General features: G+C 33.9%; 1 protein-coding gene and 1 pseudogene across 3 annotated transcripts in view; both read right to left on the reverse strand.

Annotated features, from left to right (window-relative positions):
* Positions 1–2,843: 2,843 nt before the first annotated feature.
* Positions 2,844–22,677, reverse strand: part of DCN (decorin) — a 36,490-nt gene continuing 16,656 nt past the window's right edge. For all 3 annotated transcript variants that reach the window (XM_017651380.3, XM_017651383.3, XM_017651381.3), the window contains exons 4-8: positions 17,325–17,538; positions 16,394–16,507; positions 12,095–12,188; positions 8,538–8,676; positions 2,844–3,578 (exon numbers count right to left, since the gene is read on the reverse strand). In XM_017651380.3, coding sequence (XP_017506869.1) covers positions 3,384–3,578; positions 8,538–8,676; positions 12,095–12,188; positions 16,394–16,507; positions 17,325–17,538 — 756 coding nt within the window. In that variant the 3' untranslated portion in view covers positions 2,844–3,383. The remainder of the gene's footprint in view (positions 3,579–8,537; positions 8,677–12,094; positions 12,189–16,393; positions 16,508–17,324; positions 17,539–22,677) is intronic.
* On the reverse strand, positions 10,000–10,083 carry LOC140844119 (U4 spliceosomal RNA; annotated as a pseudogene).

The raw sequence follows: 22,677 nt of genomic DNA on the forward strand, positions 1-22,677 counted from the left end.
TCGTATTTCTGGTGTTCATTGGTCATATATGGCTAGTGGATACCATGCTGGACAATGTTGATATAGAACATTTTCAAAATTGAATAGTGTTGTAGAATATTTTCAGTTTTTTAATGAACAAATCCATCCTTTTTGAAATGTGACAGTACTAATTCAGACTGTAGGACTACCCATTATTTTAGAGTCCTGCACAATATTGCAAAGAAGATGGAAGATGCTATGGATGTTCAGTGATTCTTCACTGTTGGACATAAATACATTCTTTTCTAAGGCAGCAGATGACAATACATTGAAGTGATGGAAAATTTACCTTTCCTAATTACAAGCTATGTATCCATGGGAAATTGTTTGAACCTCTGTGGCTATCCATTTGCTCATCTGTAAGAGGAATATTGGAAAACCATACATAGCCTAAAGGGTTATTATAAGTATTAAATGAGACACAGTATGTGCAGATTGACATATGATGTTCAATAACTGGTAATTATTACCTTTATGGCACCTACACCTCAGTAGATACCAACCTATTGACACAATGCAGAAGGAATTGCTAAGAGCCATGAACAGATTCCTTTCTTAATTTTAAGATTACCATGTTTCATTTCAACATGCTATGAATTGTTTAAACTACTAAAAGCAAAGTCTGACCTTAGAGTTATAATTTGGTTCAGCATACATCAGAGTTATAATTTGGACTCTGAATTTACTGTATCTCAATTTCAGCATCTGTGAAATGGGAATATTATATTCTGATGGAATTTTTGTGATAAGCAGACATGGTCCAAAAAAAGGCTAGCACTTGTTGTTTTCATCTTTCTACCAGAAGTTATCTCATGCCTACAATATACTTAGGGCTAGTTTATTGTATGAATAAATGAATGTAACACACTAAATCAATAAATAAGCTCTCCTAGTTATAGCCTGATGCCAGGCTATAAATAATATTACTAATATGACCACTTCATGAATGTCCAGCATGAAATTAACTACCTCTTACAAAGCTTTGTACATTCAAGGTCAATGGATAATTATATATTGTACATAAATTTAGCAGAAAACTGGCATAATGGAGACTATGACCTAAACTGCAATAGCTTAGAACTCTATGCTCCAATTCTCATAATTCTCATGATTATCTGAATATTTTTTTTCTGCTAAATTTATGTATAATACATAGTTATCCATTAATATTGACAGTGTAAGTTGCCTGATTACACTTCGATTTTTAACACTAACCATATTTCTTTAAATAAGTAAAATCCTCTTCTGTCAACTCCATTAGAAAAATAGCCTGGTGTTTCTTTACGGAAAACCATATCCAGCTAATCATTTGAGAAAGTTTCATTAGTTTCTGTTTTTTACTACCTCTGATCAATGCAGAAAAGTCTAAAATAATTGGGGTTCAGAAAAAGTGTCAGAGTTGACATAAAATGTGAATGCAATGCTTACCTGAGGCTGGTGGAATTTGTTCAATAATCCTACAAATATAATTATAGTGCCTGAGCTAGTTATTCTCCAAGTGCCCTGAACAGATCCATTTTCCTCCCCTCTCTTCCCTATCCAAGAGGGAACCTTCACCTCTCTGGCTTTCTTGATGGTTGTCTCCCTCTTAAGTTTGATGAGTGGGAGAACGTGAAGTAAGAGAGGTAGGTACTCTGCTCAGCACTGCCATCTGGCAGAAGCTGCATGCCTCCGGGAACACGGCCCCTTGGGCATGGAAATCCTCTACAGTTGTCCTCTCACATGGCTCCAGAAACTTTCTGCCACGGCCCACCTCTGAATGCCTCACCATCCCTTGTTTGATGCAGGAAACCCTGTGCACACTGTATAACAGTCCTTTTCTTCAATCATCTTCATTTGAACTCTCGGAAGTAAATTCTGTTTTCTACCAGACCCTGACTTAAATAAAGATGAAAAGAGAAAGTTCTGTGGACAGGTATGTGACTACAGGAATGTTATTTAACTTCTAACTTCAGGTTTATCTTTCTACAAAATGGGAATAACAATAGGATTTTCTCATTGACTCTATAGGGTTGTAGAGTTGGTATGCAATAATCAGAGAGAATCTCATGATTTCTCTTGGAAATTTTGTGTTAATATGCTTTGGTTGTCTGAGTGGGGTACATAGTGGGGCAGAATCATGTTTTGCAACCATAAGGGAGTCAGCCTGAAAATGTAATGAAGGCAGGCAAAGCTGAAAGAACTGCAGAGAAGCTCAGCTGGCACGCAGACAAACTGGACCTAACGGCTCACCTCATAGCAGGACTGTTTTGTATTTCCCTTTATAGTTTAAAGCAGTTTGGGTTGGTTTTCAGTATTTGCAACCATAAAACACCCAACATGTAGAAGAAACAAACTGTCCCCTCATGTTTGCTTATTAGAGGTTGATAGAAGAAATGTACTTTTTGATAAATATTTACTCATAGTAAATCAGCCCATTACCCAGGATGCTTGAATGGTCTGCTTTGAGAGCTGTTTCTAAGTCCTACAGAAAAAAAATTCTAAAATTGAAGGTTTAACTAAATGCCATAAATATTTCTCATAGTAATTATGGAGATGTTCAGGTGAGCAGCCTGATTATACACATGGTAGTTTTAAAATTGATTCAACATTTTAGTAACTGAAAAATAGCTGTTTTCTAGGCCAATTGGAAAAAAAGTCAGCTTTGTGCTTTCTTAGCTTATGATTGAATTCAGATGAAATAATACACAAATGTCAAAGCACAGGGAGGAAGAAATATCTAAGAACTTGAAAAGATGTGCTATTCTTATCTAGAAAGCAGTATCTACTCTCTTTAGAAAATTGAGTTTACAGAAAAGTTACAATTACACTTTATACAATGGTAATTTTGAATGTATCTGTGAATTTATTTTTTTCAAAATAATGACATTAGCAAAACTTTTACATAGCCTGTATTGAATTCACATATTCAAATGAGGCTTTACCAGTAATAATGAGGATTAAGACAGAACTAGAACTGGACTTTGGACTTCATGCCAAAGGAGCTAATTATCTTATGAGTTACAGAAGATGGATACTTTATTCTATCTTTTCTGAAAATTAAAAAGGAAAAGCTTTACTAAATTGTTGACACACATAGTTACTCCAAATTTTACATTTAGTGAAAAAAAGAAAATCTGCAATAGCTCAGTTAACATCAACAGGAAGCTTCAAAAAAGAATTCTGAAAATGACAGGCAAAATTCTTTTTATTGTAGGCAATTATTTAAACTGCATATTTGGGTGTATGCATAATAAGTCATGTGGGAAAAAACATCCACACTGCTATTAGGTTTCCAGTATCTAGCTTTCATTTTTTTTTTTTTCGAGTAATGATATTAACAGGATTTTTCCAGGTTATAAAAATGACGGCTTTCTTGGGAGTTACTTGTAGTTTCCGAGCTGAATGGCAGAGCGCACATAGACACATCGGAAGGTGGATGGCTGGATCTCCCAGTACTGGACTGGATTGCTGAAAAGGCTGACGCCAGAATAAGAGGCCTTTTTGGTGTTGTACCCAGGCGGGCAGAAGTCGTTAGAACCAACTGCAGAGATGTTGTTGTTATGAAGGTAGACAACCTATAACATGAAATAATGGAGAATGATTATTTTCCTTTTAATATATTGAATGCTTCATGTAAATACACTTCTTTTTTTTTTTTCTCTTTTAGTATTTTCATCCTTCCGTTTGAATACCTTAACACTTCTCAAACTAAACTTGATTTTTCTCTTCCTTTCTAAACTTGGTTTTCCCTTTTTTTGGCTCTCTTACCTCAGCATGGGCATCTCAGTCATTCCAGTTGCTAAAAAATTGTTATAATCCTTGACCCGCCCTTTCTCTTATCCTCTCTGACCAACCATCAACAGATCCTAGTAGCTAAATCTTCAAATCCACTTCTTCTCCCTCTGTGTATGCCTACAACCTTGCCCAAACCACCATGATGTCATCCTGGATTATTGAAGTTGCCTTCATTGTTCTTGCTGCTTCCTCTATTGCTTTCTTGCCCCCTTTTCTTCTCTTTTCTCATTTTTTTTAGCTTTTAGAGCAATTATTGAAAAAATTAAGTCAAATTATATCTTCTTTGCTTCAGTTCTCCAGTGGCATCCCATCTCATGCAGAATGAAATCCCAAGTTCTCACAAAGGCCTGCAAATGCTATGTGATCTGACATCCTTCTGCTCTGACCTTCTCTCTCTGCAGTGTTCATTCCAGCCACACTGGACTACTTGATTTCCTCTAATACATAATGCTTGGCTCCTCTTCAGGTTGGCACATACTGTTGCTTCCACCTGGAATAATCTTTTTCAAGATGTCTGCAAGACTTACTGCTTTCTATACTTCATTTCTCCGTACCAGAGAGGTCTTCCCTGACAATCTCATTCAGCCAGTCTCTGTCCCAATTACATTTCTTTCTTTTTCTTCATGGCAATTATCACAATATAGCATATCATATTTGTTTTTTTTTGTCTGCTTTCCTCTTCCAGAATAAATGCTCAGTGAAGAGAGAAACTGGTTGTGTTTTGCTCATGACTGTATCTTTAGAGTCTACTAGAACAGAGTAGGTGTTAAATAAATACACGCTGAATGAATAAATGAGTGAATTCATGTTATTTTATAAATTATATCTAGATGGGAATATGTTTTTAGGGCAAAGATAAGATAATAGACTTCTTATGAAATTATAGAAAATGTAGTAGTGATATATAATGAAGAAAAAGAGTGTATACAGTATCAGAATCAAAATGAGTCACAAACTCTAATATGTGTGTCACAGCATTTGAAATAAAGAGCTAAAAAGTCTCAATGAAAATTCAGTCTGTTACCAGTTTTACTCTATGAATATAGTATTATAGTTCATTAGAATTTTTTCCTGAAACATGTTTTATGATTACGTTTAAGATAATGGTAATTTATTCATAGATTTTCTTAGACAAATTAAATATCAGACCTACAAAAAGAACTTTAGAAATAGGTTTTTACTTACATTATGTAGACATGAATTCTGGAGAGCGAGAAGTGTCTTAATTATACAACAAAGGCTAAAATATAATGTTGAGGCAACAACTTCTAAAGCGAGCTATAAAACCTACGATTTACTCCTTTAAAATAATAACTTGAGATATAATTCCACCTACCAGAGTACTGACACTCTTATGTTGGTAAAGAGGGCCTTGTTTAAGAAAGGTTCAGAAGAACAATAAATGCCATATTAAAACAGAAAAAAAGGGTATTAAAATCAAAACAATACCTGTATTTTTTTGTGTGTGATTCTCAAATTATGAAAATTTCTTGTTGACATTTTCTATTCTCTATTTCCTAGCAGTGGTTAGCAAGAAAGTGGAGAGGTATTTGGTGAGAGCTTATGGCTAATATTGAGGGTGAAAGAAGAAGATATCAAGACATAAAGCAAATAGTCATCTGCGTAAATTCCTAGCTCATTCTAAGAGGTCAATATTTTTTAATATTAAAGGCAGACAAAAATCATCACAAAAAAGAGAAAGCTACAATCAAATATCTCAGGTAAATATACACAAAAAAGCTTAAAATATTAGAAACTGTGTCTCATAACATATAAAAGGGTTATATACCATGACCAATACCAAGCATGATTAATCTCAGGGATGTAATATTGGTTTGCTATAAATAAATTAATTTAATGTGTCATATTAAAAAGAATAAAGTACAAAACCACAACATATTTTCAATAGACATAGAAAAAACATTTGAAAAATATCCAGTACACATTTATGATAAAAATTTTCAATAAATTAGAAATAGAGGGTGGGCTTTCTCAATTTGATAAAAGAGCACATATAAAAGACCTTTAGCTAACTTCATGCTTAATGATAAAAGATTGAATGCCCACCCACTCTTAAAATAGAGAACAAAGCAAAGATATCTAATTTCACTGCTTCTATTCAACGTTGTACTGGGGATTCTAACCAAAGCAATGAAGCAAGAAAAATAAATTGAAGGAATTCAGATAAGAAAAGAATAATTAAAACTGACTTTATTTACAAATGATAGGATCCTGAATGTAGAGTGTCCAAGGGAAAGAACAAACACTTCTGCAATGAAAACAATTTCAGCACATTGGTAGGATGAAGATCGCTGTACAAAAATCAGCTGCACTAGCAATGAATAATTCAAAATGAAATTAAGGTAGCAATTCATTCACAGCAGCATCAAAAGTATTTTAATATTAAAAAAGTAAGAATGAACCTAAGAAAAGAATGGCAAGGCTTGTATGCTAAAGAAGACGAAACACTGCTGTGGGAAATTAAAGAAGATAAAATAGAGAGATATCCATGTTTGTAAATTAGAAGACTCAATATTATTCAGATGACAATTCTCCCCTAAGTGATCTGTAAATTCAACATAATCCCTGCCAAAATGAAAATCCTAGCAGGTTATTTTTGCAGAAATGAACAAACTGATTCTAAAATGTATGTGGAAATGCAAAGGAACAAGAATAGCCACAACAATTCTGAAAAATAAGAACAAAGTTAAAGGACTTTTGCTCCCAGTTTTGAAAGATAATCTAAAACTACTAATTGAAAGGTGCAGTGCTACTAACAAACAAAATGTGATATATCCATACAATGGAATGCTATTCACCAATACAAATGAATAAACTACTGATGCACGTTATGATATGAATGACCTAAAATCATCATGATAAGTGAAAGAAGTCAGACACAAAAGCCACACATTGCACGAGTCAATTCATATGAAATTTCCAGGAAAGGCAAATTATAGAGACAGAAAGCAGATCATTATTTCTTGTGACAGGGGATAATATTGAGAATTAGCTAGAAATGGATAAGAACAATATTTTGGGGTTAAGAGAAGTGGTCTAAAGCTGGATTGGGTGATGGTTAAACAACTATATAGTGTTCCTAAAAGTAATTTATATATTTATGAAAAAAGGAAATACAGCAAGTGAAATCTGTGATGGAAAACCAATAGTGAGGCCTTCTGAATGTAGGGCTCTGTGTGAATGCCCATGAGACTTGCTGATATTTAAATTAACAAAGTCTTCAAAATAGTGTTTTTTATCATTTTATTCTGTGTCCCACCATAAGAAACACATTACATACCGAGGTTTAGTATATATGGATCTGTGTGTACGAAACAAAATTTTTATGAAATACTTACCATTATAATGATATATTTTTTTTATATTCAACTTATTCTCGCCCATCTCATCCTATCCCATCCCATCCATGCCATTCCATAAAGGTTCTAATGAACCCATTAAACTCATTTTATGAACTGAATAATACATCCAGACTGACATTTGAAAAACAGTGATCAAGAAACTGATTATTCTGGGATCCAAATATTAAAACAAACAAACAAAAAAATGCATCACCAACACAAACCTTAATAGCAACAATAGCTATTCTTATTAGGTCTTCTAAGCACCTTGGTTTTACTTGTGGCTTCAAATTACTTACTCTTCTACCACCACCAAAGACCCACTGAGAAAAGAATCAGCATGAAATAAAACGTCTTTAAGTTGCATCTTTGTACTTACAATTCAGATACTTTATTGAAATCTAGCTAATGTAAATTGTGATATATCAATTGATTTTGGAGTTTTGGTTGCAACTCAATAAAAAAAAGAGGTCAGTAATTTATGAACACTGTTGACAGCAGAGTAAAAAATAAACCTATCTTGAACCCCAAGCAAAAAAGTTGAGATACTAGATTACCAAAAGAGCAACTTTATGAAAAGGTTTTATCTGTGAGAGAGTGTCAGTGTCAATGTATAGTTTCTGAATCAGCATGATTGAGCTAAGCACCTATGTAAATTTCTGAAAGAAGCAATTTAAATACAACATTTAAAAAACTGGAAAATCAGATTAAGCAGATATGTAAAATCTAGTGATAAACACATTATTTAAGTTTTCAAAAGTTACATAATCTGAATAACATGCTTGCTTTACTTCTTCAAAGTAACAATGGAAACCTTATATTGTTATATACAAAATTATTATCACTATTTAAACTAATAAGCATGCCTTAGATTTATAGATTTATAGACTATAAGGCTGTATTACATCACAACAGACCACTGAGCCATATCTTATTCTTATAAATGTGCCATAACTTGATAGTTTATATAAAGTCAATGCAGTCACTCTGCTAGCTAAACATTCCTTTTGACCTATATAACGTGTTGAAACTGAAAATGAAGACTACATTTTATTCCAAATCTTTGCATCACAAATTATATCATCTTTTCTAACCAGTATGTATTTGTTACAATGATCTGTGATTTGAAATGACCCTGTTTCACAAAAAAGATATATATTACATTCTGGAAAGAAGTATAATAATTTCAAGGCAATAGTCCTCGTCTTTTAAACTCAACTATTTAAACCCATGTTTTTCATGAAATGAGAATGAATATTTATAGTGAAACATTAAAAATATCTTTCTACCAAAAGACTCCTAAGCAGAACTTCCTGCCTCCTAGCATCCCAGTAGGGAGGGTGTGCTCCCTCAATGTTCCTAGTGGTGTTGAGTTACCTGGATGTACTTATGATCTGCCAGCCCACCAGGCACTTTGATGAGCTTGTTGTTGTCCAAGTGAAGCTCCCTCAAATGTGGAGTGTTGGCCAAAGAGCCATTGTCAACAGCACCAATGCTGTTGAAGCTCAGTCCCAACCTATAACAGAAAAGAGAAATAAATGTATCCATGGAACCGGGGCGCTTTCCTTTCAGGCATTGTGTGATTTGTCAAGTCAATAGAAAAAGAACATTATTTTGTTTTTGCACTTACTGTTCCCTCTGCCTACAATGCTTTTTCCAACCTTTCTGAGCTTGTTCTGAAGGTTTCCAACCTTTCCATTTGTTCTGAAGGTTTCAGTTTGAGTTCACATCTGTGATACTCCTTTGACAGCACCAGACTGGACTGGTGCCCTCAGTAAAATGTTCCTGTGGTCACCCTCTTGTAAAACTCAAGGGGCTGTGTACTCATGTGTGTCTCCTTGAGACAAATAACTGTTGTGTGGCATATCCTGTACTAACAGAGTTTGATAAGATCAATGAATAGCTGTTGAATTGATTTCTAGGTGTAATGAACGTACGTAATTCCCTGAAGAGAAAACTAAAAGGAATGCTATTATCATTTTTGGTCACTTGGAAATCAAAGGTACAAAGTTCTAATCAGTCAACAAACCTACCTGCCAGAAGGGTTCACAGAATTAGCATTTCACCTCAGTTTGAAATTAGAGTTCATCAGTGACAACTGTTAGAATTTGCCTGGTGCCAACATTGCTGGCCTCTGACCCTCATCTCTGACCTAGATCTCTGTTTCTTGGCCTCTTTGACATTTCTCATATAATGCAACCCAAGGTTGTGGGTTGTATATTTTAAATTATATCTATAACTAGTAAGAGTTCTGCAGCTGTGGGGTCCCCTCATAGTAAACCCGTCCAAAAGTCAGAAGCTGACCTGGAGACAAAGGTGGTGTATTCATCGTTCTAGGGATGAATGAATCGCTGTCAAAACTAGGGTACTGCCAACCCAAAAGGCAGAGAAGGGATGCCAGAGATGAGACAACGAGGTAATGGAAGGGAGCCAGAAAGCTCCAAGGGAGAGAAAGAGGAAGAATCAGGTAGGTTCCTTCAAAGGCAGTGGAAGAGACACGGGTGCTCTTTGTGCGAAGGTTTCTGCTTGCCTTCAGCTAGTTCCGATCTTTGAGCCCTTTTGGGATTTAGATTCTGGCTTACGAGACATCATCTTCAATTTTAATCATGACTTGGTATTTGGAATAACTGAGATGAAAGTTTATTGATTCTAGGCTATTCATAGCAAATTTGGTTTATCTTAGTTATTAATGGATTATTAATTAATCATCTTGGCTGAGAAAATTTTGTTTTTCCCTTAGTCTTAGGCATTTATCCCTTTTTATTGGCCTTTCCTTTTCAATGTCAGAATCATGTATTGTATTTCTTTTTCTTTTTTCTTTTTTTTTTTGCCAATGCCTGGGGTATTGGGGAAGGTTTTCAATTAGCAATCATTGCGCCACGGATAAACCCTATTGGCTATCATACTGCCACTGCACAAAACTCATGTGTCCTATTTCTTATAACAGTTCAAGTCCCATATGCAATTTGGGGCCAGCACATTTCTTAGAATATATTATTCCTAATCATTGATTCAAGATAGCTTCACTTTTTTCAGTGATTTATTTTTACATTCAATCAACAAATGTTTTTGAGACCCCACTATTCAAGATATTATCTCTCTTAGGCTTGTGAGGGCAGAAAACATATGGCTCAAAAACCCTGATTCTTTCCATAATAGAATATTTCCCTTGTAAGGGAGATGACAATATATATACATATACTTAATAAAAAACAGAAGTTGCCTGGAAACCAGTTTACATTTTTACAGAGGGAACAGACACTATTTTTGCCCAGTTGTTCCTAATAACTAACTGGAATATTTGTCCTGTAGCAATGTTCTCAGATCAGTGATTGCTTTTTCCTTCTTTTCACAGTTTTGATTTTCAGCACCAAAATACTTCTCACATTCCATCATGAGGGAAGAGCAAAAAACACGAGGATTTGATGGCCTAGTAGATGTTAAATTTCTGGACTTGATTCCAAGAAGAAGTGTGTTTGACAAGTTTAAGAGGTGGGAAAGTGTGCTTGACCAATGAGGCAATCTGCTCCAATTTAATGAACAGAATTCAAAATCCACTTACAGGGAAATTGTCACTTCTATTGACCTTTTCAATTTTATTAGCTCTTTATGCTTCTATTTGACAAAAAGCATATGATGTCCATATCAAAGTGCAGAATCTCAAAATCTCCATAGCACTTTCAGCACAAAATATGCTTTTATTCTAAAAAGGCACAAATATCGGGAATGATTCATTATATTTAGAACTTAGACTATTGTTCATTCCTAATGCTATTACTACTACTAATAAAAATAATTCAATAATAATAGTTATCCTAAAGGCAATTTTACATAATAACCAATACAATTTAATTTCCTACTTTTTTCTGAGGCTAGGGGGACCTACTTAACCAAGAAATGTTGTGATACATAATACTATTTTGAAAAATATTGTCTACATCAGGTACTGTGATTAAAATAGCTTTAGACAAAGGATTTCCTATCACTTGAGGCAACATATTGTAGCTATAGTGATAAGCATATGCTCACCTTCAGCCCTTACCACCCACTGACTCTTTGGGGAATGTTCACCAACATGAGGAAAGCTGTATTGTATATACATTTGGTCTCAGCTATTTTTCAAAGATAAATGATATACTTTATATTTATTTACGTACTATGAAGTTTATATACAAAAGAGTGAGCCAATTTGGCATAATGCTGTGCTTCTCTGTGAGAACATTTAGCAATACGTGTGGCTCGAGAACAGAGTGTTCCTTGAAGACGAATGAAATAGCCTGCCAGAATTCTCTTTTCATTACTTAACCTGATTGCAAGTGAAGAAAGATTGAAGTTAGGTTAGAGAGCAGGACAGACACTACTGATCACCAACTGGGAAAAAAATTATATATATAAAGAAGGGCCAGAAAATGTTTTCCTTTGTTAGACTACATTAAATATCCAGAGACATTTGAAACACTTCAGAAAATAGAGGTCAGAGAATATCACCATAACTATCTGAATACTACAGTATAGTCAAATACATTTAAATACTATAGATGCCCAATATCTCCATGTCCTGACAGCATTCTCTTAAATACATTTTTAAATTCTGGACATTGTGTTATAATTTACTTAACTTGTTTAATGCAACTAAGTTAGAACATACTGAATGAACATACTGATTTAATCATATACCTTGTACATAAGATAAATCTCAATCTAAAAACAATATGGTACTCATAAAACTCATAACTCATGTGGTTATGGTATGTATACTATTTCATTAGGTTTTTTTTTTAAAGAAATTATTGGGTAGACTGAAGTTTAATGTTGTTACAAACAACAAAATGTGATACAGTCAAAAATCAGTCATCAGGTTTCTGGTTCTGAGCATGTAGCACTGACACACCTAGCCATCTGACTGACAGACTGTCATGAAATAATATTATTACTTAGCCAAATTAGTCAGTCCTTTCAGGCTGGTTGCATCGACCTTGGTGATTTTGTTCCCATCAAGATGTAATTCAGTAAGAGAAGGAGGAAGACCTGGAATATGGAAATACAAATTGTTAATTAGCAGATAAATGTAATTACAGAATATAGAAAGACTTAAAGAAGACATATGCCATCAATTTTCTAAAAGATGTACAGTTTTAAAGAGTTTCCATTTCTTCTTTTTCCTTTGTCCCTTTTATGGTAATATATACTTTCAGTACTATATATTCCTTTCTATTCTTCTTCTAGATTGAGTTTAACAAACACATGGACTATGCTTGTCACATAGTAGATTTTTGTCCTAGCAACTGTTAGGATACAATTGTAGATCTGATGTCAAACCCTGAATCTCATTAGTTTCTTACATGCTTGTTAATAGGCTAACACACTGCCATTGATAAAAGCTGATACAAGCTGATAACTCTCAAACAAGGAGACGAGCATTTGAACTGTAATAAGGAGATTATGTATAAATTAAGCCTATATACAAACTTAAGCATGTATTTCATTAATGAGCATCATTAATAATGAGCACTGACATACTATGCTGGCCTTAGTCTTGTCCATAAAAACATTAAATGCCTCTCACACATGGGTATGCATAAAGAGACTTGGACCTTTTAAAGCAAGGCTGTTTCTTTGTACCGGAGGAGTGCCAAGCAGCCAGGGAAATAATATTAGATCCAATATATCCACTAAACCTCTGGATAGTACTTCTTGAATGGCTGTGATTTCTAAAAATTTAGTAGTGCAAATATAAAAGTTTAAATATTTTAGTTTAATTTCCTCCTGCCATCTGAGGATGTATTACATTTTCATACAGCTTTTCAAATAGCATATTGTTCCACTTATAAGAAAAGCAGCCACTACAAAGAAAATAGCAGATTGGTTACATGAAGAACTAACATCTGCTTGGCATGAAGTATTGGTGATTTGTCCATAAAGTACAAGAATGGAAAATCACAGGTTATCTTTCGCATGAAATTTTCATTGCATCTCACTGTGTTATGTCAATATTGCCTATTTAATTTAATGTTTAGTCCATATTTGATTTGAAATTATTATTAGTTTCTCTGCGGTAGTATGTTTTGTGAGAGAGATGCTAAGGAAAGGAACTTCTACTTACTGAATGTCTGTTATGCATCAAACACAGATATTGGCACTTTTCCTAACTTAGCTTATTTAATTTTTTCATTGTGTAAATTATTTTTCATTAATCCTCTTTCATAGATGAGGAAACAGAGACTCAAAGTTACAAATTTTGTAGGTTATCTAGCTATAAGCAGGGAATGTAGTATGCTTCCAGATGGCTTCAGGGAATTAAAATAGCAGGCTCTTAACTGAAGGAAATGAAAATCACAATTGCATTGTTCATTGGCATAAATGCCACGATGCATAAGTCATGGCCACTCTTGGAATAAGGCTTCCAACCACTTGAGTTTCCTTAGTATAAATAAATGTGGATTTTTAAAATACTCCTCTAAGTAAAGAAAGCAATTTGAATGTACATCCTTTCTTCTTACAAAAAAATGTTTTTAAAATGTAGTATTTTTGGAACAATTACTATCACATCGTTCACTCTTATTTAAGTGCTTCCCCTTTTGGGGTGTCAGTTTCCCAAAGGAAAGTTACATCCCGAAGGAAGTTTGACTGTGGAAGAAAACTTTGCTGCAGGATAGAGAGAAGCAAATTTGTAAAGAATATCATGAGCCTTTGCCACTTTAGCCAAGGAATCTATACTCTGGTTATTTTATTTTACTTTTTTTTTACTTTTCCTTTTTCATTTTTAGAGTACAATATATTGAGAGTTTTCTCTGGGCCAGATACACTGCATGTGCATTACAAGTCTTCTGTCTTTTACTCCTCCCAAATACACTAGAAGATATTTGTTGTTAATACCTCTGTTTTATAGGTAATAAAACTGAGATTTTAGAGATGTGGAATAATGAGCCTATAGTTAGAGAAAGAATAACTAAATGGCTGAATCAGCCTCCTCACCCAGGTTGGTCTAACTCCAGAGTGTGAATTTATAATCTTGTCACTCCACCCCACTGCCTTTCTGTTCCCATCGGAGATGGGAGGTAATATGTGGAAAATAAGACTCCAGGAGGTTGGTGACGTTCAGCATAAGGGTTCCAGCCTAGGGAAGGCTGACTCCTCTATTACATAGGCATAAATATACACAGGAGGCAGGAACTTAGATGGCAGCAGAGGGACATGGTCCAACACATGAGCTCTGACATCAGCTCAGCACAAGCCCAGCTTGGCCCCTTCCCAGTTCAAAGCCCTTGGTTACAATTTACTTCATCCCTTTAAGCTGCACTTTCTTTATTTCTTAAAGAGGTGTGATAATATTACTATAAAGGAAGATTTTGAGATTCATATAAAAGAATTCATGAAAAAAGCATTTGGCACAGTTCCTGGTGCTAAATAAGTGCTTAACAAGATTTAGTTACTATAATCTTTATTGTATTTAGTAAATAAAAGTAAGCTAGAGATGATGAGAAAAGAACACTTAGGATAGGGAGAAAAACATAAGAAATTAAAGGAAAATGGATCATTAAATGATGAAATGTGTTACAGAGGGATATTTGGAGGATGCATTAAGAAGGACAGCAAAATCAAAGACTGGGCTTAATGCAAGTCATCTGATACCATGAAGTAGTGGAAAGGACCTGGCTGTAAAGTTCAGCCACTTTACTTTACCTCCTACAGCTCTCTGGCATTAGGGAAGCTATGTAGGTATACAGACACACACACACCACACACAGACACACACACACACACACACACACACATATAATACAAAACATAAAAATATAAATATATTATTAAGCATATAAAATATATTTAAAATACATATATGTATACATCTCTGAACTGGGGTTAAAAAAAGATCACTCGTTAGTTGCAAAAATTGGAGACAACATGATAGTGCTTTATAAACTATAAATTAATACCTACCATCTATCTATCTATCTATCTATCTATCTATCTATCTATCTATCTATCTATCTATCTATCTATCTATCTATCTATCATCTACCTATCTATCTATCGTCATCTGTCTTACCTATCCAAACCAAAGGCTGTTATGAAGGGCATCAAAAACATCCTATGTAAGAATGTGGAGAGGACAAGGGGTGTTAAAAAACCATATTATGGAAGATGTACTCTCAGATGAAGTTTCTGTGAAAGCTCAATAAAGGATAATTGTTTTCTACAGGCAAGAACCTACATTTTGTACCCTGTCCAAGAACAAGATCTAAATTGAAAAAGGGCCAGATTGACAGAAGAACATGAAAATCCAGAGGGGCTTTTGTGAGACTGAAAAACCTGGGATAGAGCAATGTGAAACTCGGAGGAATTTCTTTTTGGTGAGTTGATGACTTTTCTGATTCACAGAGACTGGCTTAGGTGCTTTGTGTAGCCCTTCACATGAAGACCTCAGCCCCATGGCCATGTGGCACCTGCTGTCACTTGTCTGGCTTTGCTCTAGGCAAGGAGCTCCTTGATGGCAGGCAGTATGCCCAACGCACTGTCCTATCTCCAGTGTTTGGGACTTTGCTTAAGCAAAATGAGAATAATTGAAGGTAATAGTAGTTCATTATTGATCTACATGCCAAATATTTCTCTATTTATTTAATTTTAAAACAACCCAATGAGGTGGATACTATTATTGTTACTACCTTAAACAGATAAATTGAGACATGCATGTTGAATAACTTGTCTAAGACCCTAGAACCAACAACTGACAATCCAAACTCAAGCAAACTGACTCCAAATCCACATTCTACAACATGCAACTGCCACTATTCAGTAAGACTGTGGCCATTGTGGAGCTGCTTATTCAAATAGTAATTCTTATTGTGGCACATCCTATGATAAAAAGGAACTCACTGATTTTTATAGGTATTTCCATATATCTTTTTTTTTTAACAAATGCCATGAGAGCATTCTATTTTTTAAATAACTACTTTTTTCTTTGAGATATGACAAGTCTGTAATACAAAATTATTGTGCATTAAGTTATCCTTAGAAGAGACTTAATAGGTAAAAGAATCTGGCCAGCTCTATAGTGAGCCTGGATGGCCCAGTGGTCACCCATACTCAGTAGAAACACTTCCAGGGATAGAAAATTTACAGTAATAAAGTTGGCCAGTTGAGTGACTATTACATTTTTAAAAAACAATATTTTAAAATGTCAAAGCCTTTGGGTTTATATATGCCACTTGCTTTGGATAATTTTCTATCACCTTTAGGGATGGTGGTTATATTGGTGTCAGCAATGCGGATGTAGGAGAGCTTCTTCATTCCTTGGAAGGCTCCATTTTCAATTCCTGAGCTCTTCAGTGGATTGGTGCCCAGTTCTACAAATCCAATAGGTGCAAAGCTTTTAGAAGACAGTTTTAGGATATTACAAGCCAGAGTAGTATCTATTTCAACAAAGAATTTAACAGACATTTGGGTCAATAACAACTTAGGCAAGGAACTCCCTGAACATAGAAAAAAGAGACATTAAAGGACATGCTCCTCAAAGGGATAGCAAACTAAGGTAAAAATGTCCCATATTAAAACAAACAACAACAAAACAAAGATTTTTGAAAAAACAGTAGCAGGAAAAATAATAATAACAAAAATTATTTAAGGTGCATGCACAGGTTTGCACAGAAAAAAAAGACAAGTGTTTACAAATCACACTTATTACGGGACTCTTTCCTGAGATACATAAAAATTTTAAATAATTTGAATCTGGCATTTTGAAAGCCAATGAGAAAATTGTAGTTTTTTTGTCACACAGAGAACAAAACCTGAGAATTCATTTTTTTTAAAGCAAATTATTTATAAATGTTTAAATAGAATGAGTTCCCACAAAGGAAGCTATCCCCAAATATCTCTAATTAAGCACTATTTAATTCCATCCTGCATCTTGGGCAAGCAATAGGTAACATCAGCCCTAGAGTTTTCTAGATATTCTCAGATCCTCAAGGACAAGGAATAAAAATGTTGGAAGGTAGAGATTCAAAATCCCATTTTTTCTGGCCCTGCTTCTGTTATTCCTATAGGCTTAAAACATGTAAGTCCTAGCTAAATTTCCTTCCTGCAGCTAAGCTTACTTGGAATCTCTTAAGGTGAACCTTGAATTCTCGTGTTTATTGCTCTACAAGTATATAAGAATATCTGTACCTACGACGATCATCTGGTTCAGTCCGTTGAACACAGCTTTTCGCACTTTGGTGATCTCATTCTCATGGGCCCGCAGCTCCTGAAGAGTTTTGGGCATCTTTTCTGGCAATTCCTTCAGCTGATTCTTGGACAGATAAAGTCGTTCCAATTTCACCAAAGGTGTAAATGCTGCAGGGCTGATTTTGCTAATTTTGTTGTTGACAAGAATCAGTGCCTATAGTGAGCAAAACATCTTTTTAATTCCAAAATCCTACACGAACACACATAAAATAAGCGTGTATTCATTCCATTCGCGAGACTAGCAGAGAAATCTGTAAAACTGCAAGAAATCAGGAAAAATTAGGCATATATGATTCCTTTATTTAAGAAGTATGTGAGGACCTGAACATTATATATTAAATATAGATAGACTGACATTTAATTTTTAAAATATAACTACTCCTAAAGATTGAAATTACTAGAGGGACCCAAGATACCTGAAAAGAATCCGATACCACAAGCATCCACTCCCATCAGCTTTTCAACCTAAACGTCCATCTTCACTGGTTTTTGTCACCGGATTCCTCTAGAAAAGGGTGGCACTAGTGTATACTATGACCGGCAACGTAACAGAGCACAATTTTCTTGCAGCCATGCAAATTTAGATATAATTGTTTTCAAAAAATTTGCCAAAACGCTACATTTTCTTGCAGCTCATCGCTTTATTTTGCATTTCCTTGTCACTTGAGAAGTTAAACAAATTTCCTCTTATTTTGCTACCATTTACTGTATTTTTTGGAGGGAAAGGGTCACAATACTTATTTTTATTAAATTTTAATATATTTTAGTAATTAGTGAACAAAATAAAGATATAGTTCATATAACTAAACAATTTAAAATGTGTATTTAAATATATTTTTGTTCTGTTTTGTGCTCTTTTTTACATATAAAGGTTTTATACAGTTAAATATGTTAATATTTTTTGGTTACTATTTTGGCTTAATTGTCTAAAATTTTTGTTTCTGAGTTCTCATAATATAAGTAATTATATTTAATTCATTATTGTTATACCTAAAGCTATAGTTAAACCTATATTTGTATTTACATATAAATATACATTTATATACAGTGATTTATGTGATATATATGTCTATATAACCACACTGCTACTATTTTAAGTCATCTTACCAACAAATCCTAGGGAATTTAGTATAATTTTATTGAGATCTAAGCAACTTGCCACCATCAATTGGACCCTTTTAGGTATAATGCAGAAGGGCCAAAGAGGAACTAGAGAAGAGTGAGAACTCATGCAACGGTGAGACCTTTCAGCCTTGGAATGCAAGAATATTTCCTGAAGGTAGCAGCTGGTTAACTAACCCATGCGCATCCTTTTTCACAATATTTGTGTACATTATTCAACTAATTAAATCTTACTACAAGAACATAATCTAAAAGATACATTGGTTGATTACATCAAAATCCTAGGAAATTTCAATGAATATTACATAAAGTTTGAAAACTTATGATGTTAAAGTCATAGGAAGTTGATATTAATGACAAAACTGGGAAATCAGTGAGATCCAGAGCTAGAGAAAAGGTTTGAAAGGACTTGAGTCATTGAAAGTCACCCAAAAACTGGATGCTTAGTTACAAATGCAAATAATTATAAATACAAAGGAGATCTTCCACTGTCATTTGTGGAAGAAAATCCTGAAAGCTTGATATCATTAAATATATTAAAGATGGTCTGAAAATCTGTTTTATTTTATGTTAAATGTTGAAACCTAATATGAAAAATCAACCTGATCATGCATCATTACCTGCTTTCTCAGGTCATAAAATATTACTTCTTTTACTAGATAATAACTAAATAATGCCTCTACCTGTGAGAATGTTGCAGTAATAATAATAGTCACTACTAAATTTTGGGGTAGTATGATAGTTGTTCCCAATTATTTCTTCAGTAAAGTGAGAATAATAGTAAATCCTATAGGAGGTTGTGGTGAGGATTAAAATGATAATGTATATTGACTGCTTCTTTGCAAAGAATCTTTCAAATAGCATTGTTGATTGAAAGTTTTAGTCCAATGAAAAGCATCTTTGCTTTTAGAATACAATAAATTTGAAAAATAAACCATGCAAATTTTTGTCATAATGAGGTAAGATTTTAAGAGCTATGAAAATTAGAACTTCATATAAAACAGATTCACATGTAAAGAAATTTACTCAAGTGCACAGAATATTGCTAAGGATGGTTAATGCTAATTCAGTACACAGGGATATGCATTTAAGAAAGCATAGTCATAAAATAAGAGGCTATGGTAAGGTGTTGAGATGGGGAAACTGACTGATTACATTGGCTAATGACAAAGTCTGGCTAAACTAGAGAAAGATTCAAAGGTGAACTCCAGGTGTTCTTCAGGCAGTCTGCTAATGAAACGAAAAAACACAGGCAGAAATGGATTATTATCAGTTAGCAGAGATTGAAAGAAGTCAGATTAGGAGAGAATTTGTTGCTTGGGGGTCAGGAAATGCTGGGAGTGCCATTTAAACTAAATTGAAACCAATTAAAAAATGAAGACTATTTACTTCTTTGGTAACTAAAGAAAAAGGAATCTAGCCTGGGAGGTAGGGAAGAGGTGATGGAAAGATGACCGGCATAACACACAGGGCAGAAGAAGGAGTGAAAACATTTCATCACCTTCATCCAGGAAGGTGGACAGAAGATGGAAACTTCCAGGTATAAAATAAAGTGCTGGGGATGCAATGTACAACATGGTGACTAAGTTAACACTTCTGTATGGTATATTTTTGCAAGTTGCTAAGAATAAATCTTAACCATTCTTATCATAAGGGGAAAAAAGCTTTTTAAATGTTTTTAAATATTTATATGAAATGATGGATATTAACCAAATTTGTAGTAATCATTTTGCAATATATGGAAGTCCAGTCATATGCTGTATACCTTAAATTTAGGCAGTGCTGCATGTCAATTATCTTGCAACAAAACTGAAAGAAAAATATGTTGAAAGCTGACTGAATATTAAGTACAATTTTCTCCAAAGCCACTTACATTAGGCTTACACTGTACCAGGTATTGTTTTGTTTTAAAGGATTCTGTAGTTACTACCATTTGTAGAGGCAATTAATTAACAGTGCAGAGACTCAAGTTAGACTGCTTCTGAGTTTAGATCTCAAGCTCTGGCGCTTACTTGCTGTGTGACTATGAGCAAGTAACTTAGCCTCTCCTGCCTGAGTGTTCTCACCTGTTTTAAAGGGGTTATCAAGAGTCTCTACCTCATAAGAATTAGATAAGTTCATTTATATAAGGCATTAAGAACAGTACCTAGTAAATCATAATTGTAAAAAGCATTGGCTGTTATTCAGCTTTGACAATTTTTTGTTTGTTTTTACTTAAAAAGACTTTCTTACTAGATTTATTAAGCTTTAATTCACAAGAAATATATTGAATGTTGGCATTAAAATACTTGATTTTCCATTATTTTATAGAATAATTATATAGTTTTCTATTATACATAAGTATAGAACTATTCTTATATGGCTACTACTCATAATGAGCTACAGAGCCATACACTGATAAAATTATTGTGAAAAAGGAATATTTTTCTGTTAAATTCTTTCTATTTTAATCCTTGCTAAATTTTCATTTGTCTCCTTCCTTCTCATTCAAGTGTGGCTTTCCTGGCTGAAATTATGAAGCTCACTTGCATAATAAGAAGGATAGAAATGATCACTAATGAATGAGTATGAGAAAAAATGGCTATTTAACATTTCTCTGAATGGTCAAAAGCTCTAATAAACTCTCTCTTCTTTTAATGTATACTTCTAAGTAGAAAGAGATTGCCAAGATGATAGTTTCTTAAAAACATACTTAGAAGGAGACATTGAAAAGAAAGAACACATTATTACAAATGCCAGATTTAATAAGAGCATCAGAGAAACTAGGTATCTCTTATTTAAGGATATAAGGAGTTTCAACAAACTATTCAGAGTAGACTTTAACACACAGGAAGTTGGGATTAGAGTAGAAGAATTTCTCTTCCTTAATAAAAAAGTAGCTGCAGGGTAAATTTATAAAAATAAAATGAAACTCTTTTGAATATTTTAGTTTCTTGAACAAATATTATGACATTCCATTTTTATTATTTCCTCTTTTAACTTATCCCAGTGTTAGCGTAAATAGTCATTGAGAAATCTTGTTGGTATCAGCATCAGCTCACTTCCAGGGAAACCATAACATAAAAGCATTGAGAAGGTGAAAAGGGGACCAGCCTTTCGGTGGAGAGGGATCCCACTGTTCCAGGTTTCAAGATGCTAGTTCAACTCTAATGGGTCAGAGGCTGTATCTCTGCAGCTACTGTTTTTGTCTGTTGCTCATTCCTTCACCTTTCCTTTCCTCTTGCAGGGAAAACCTTCCTTCTCTTCCTTTCAAAATTCTGTTAATTCTCTAAGACCCCTTTGACCCATATTCTCTCAAAATACTAATCAGTACCCTGATGTAGGATGATGTCTGACTTTTCTTACTTGGTGCCTGTAACATTCATTACTTACATCATTCCAGTCTTATACTGTTGGACGATGCTATAAATAGACTATGCCATTTTATTATGTGTTATTATTTTTGTTAACTGTTCCATGGAGTTTCTTAAAATAAAAAATTCTTCAATTCCTTTTAAAACTTTGGTATATTTTCTTCTAATGGATAAATGTTTATTGCTTTTCTTTGCTGTCAGAAAGTTGATAACTAAATTATGTCCTGATTATACTAACTCTATAGTATATTATAAGTAGTTAATTTTACTTTACATTATTTCTCTTGAATCAATATTTCTTATTCTAATATATAGCAGCCAAATGATTTACTTTTGTATTTATATTTTACTATATTTGCCTAGTCTTGCTATATGTCCCTCAATTATTTTCTGTAATGGCTAGAAGAAATAAACAGATGTGAAATTAGATTTTTCTGTTTATGATCCCAAACTTAAGAATGTATTTCTAGGATAATTATCATAAGAAACTATAATCTCCACAGATAGGTTACTTATCACTAGGCAGTTCTGTCCATTTTCTAAAAATTCTAATGCTTTCCATATATATATTTGAAGATGGAATTTTATTTACTAAATAAGATATGGATGATTATCCCCTTTTCTCTTGGTGCCAGTCTCTGAGTCTCTACAAAGTCATTCATACCTCTTAGAAAATGATGGAAAGAAAACAAAAGAAACAAAGAAAATGATACTGCAATCAGTCCATTTTGTGTTTTGTTCTGTTATTAAAGTATAGTCTAACTGGGAAGATAAAGATTTTTATTTATGAAACAATAAAGATGATTAAGATATAAAGT

Source organism: Manis javanica, chromosome 10, assembly GCF_040802235.1.
Source record: "Manis javanica isolate MJ-LG chromosome 10, MJ_LKY, whole genome shotgun sequence".
Taxonomy (NCBI): Eukaryota; Metazoa; Chordata; class Mammalia; order Pholidota; family Manidae; genus Manis; species Manis javanica.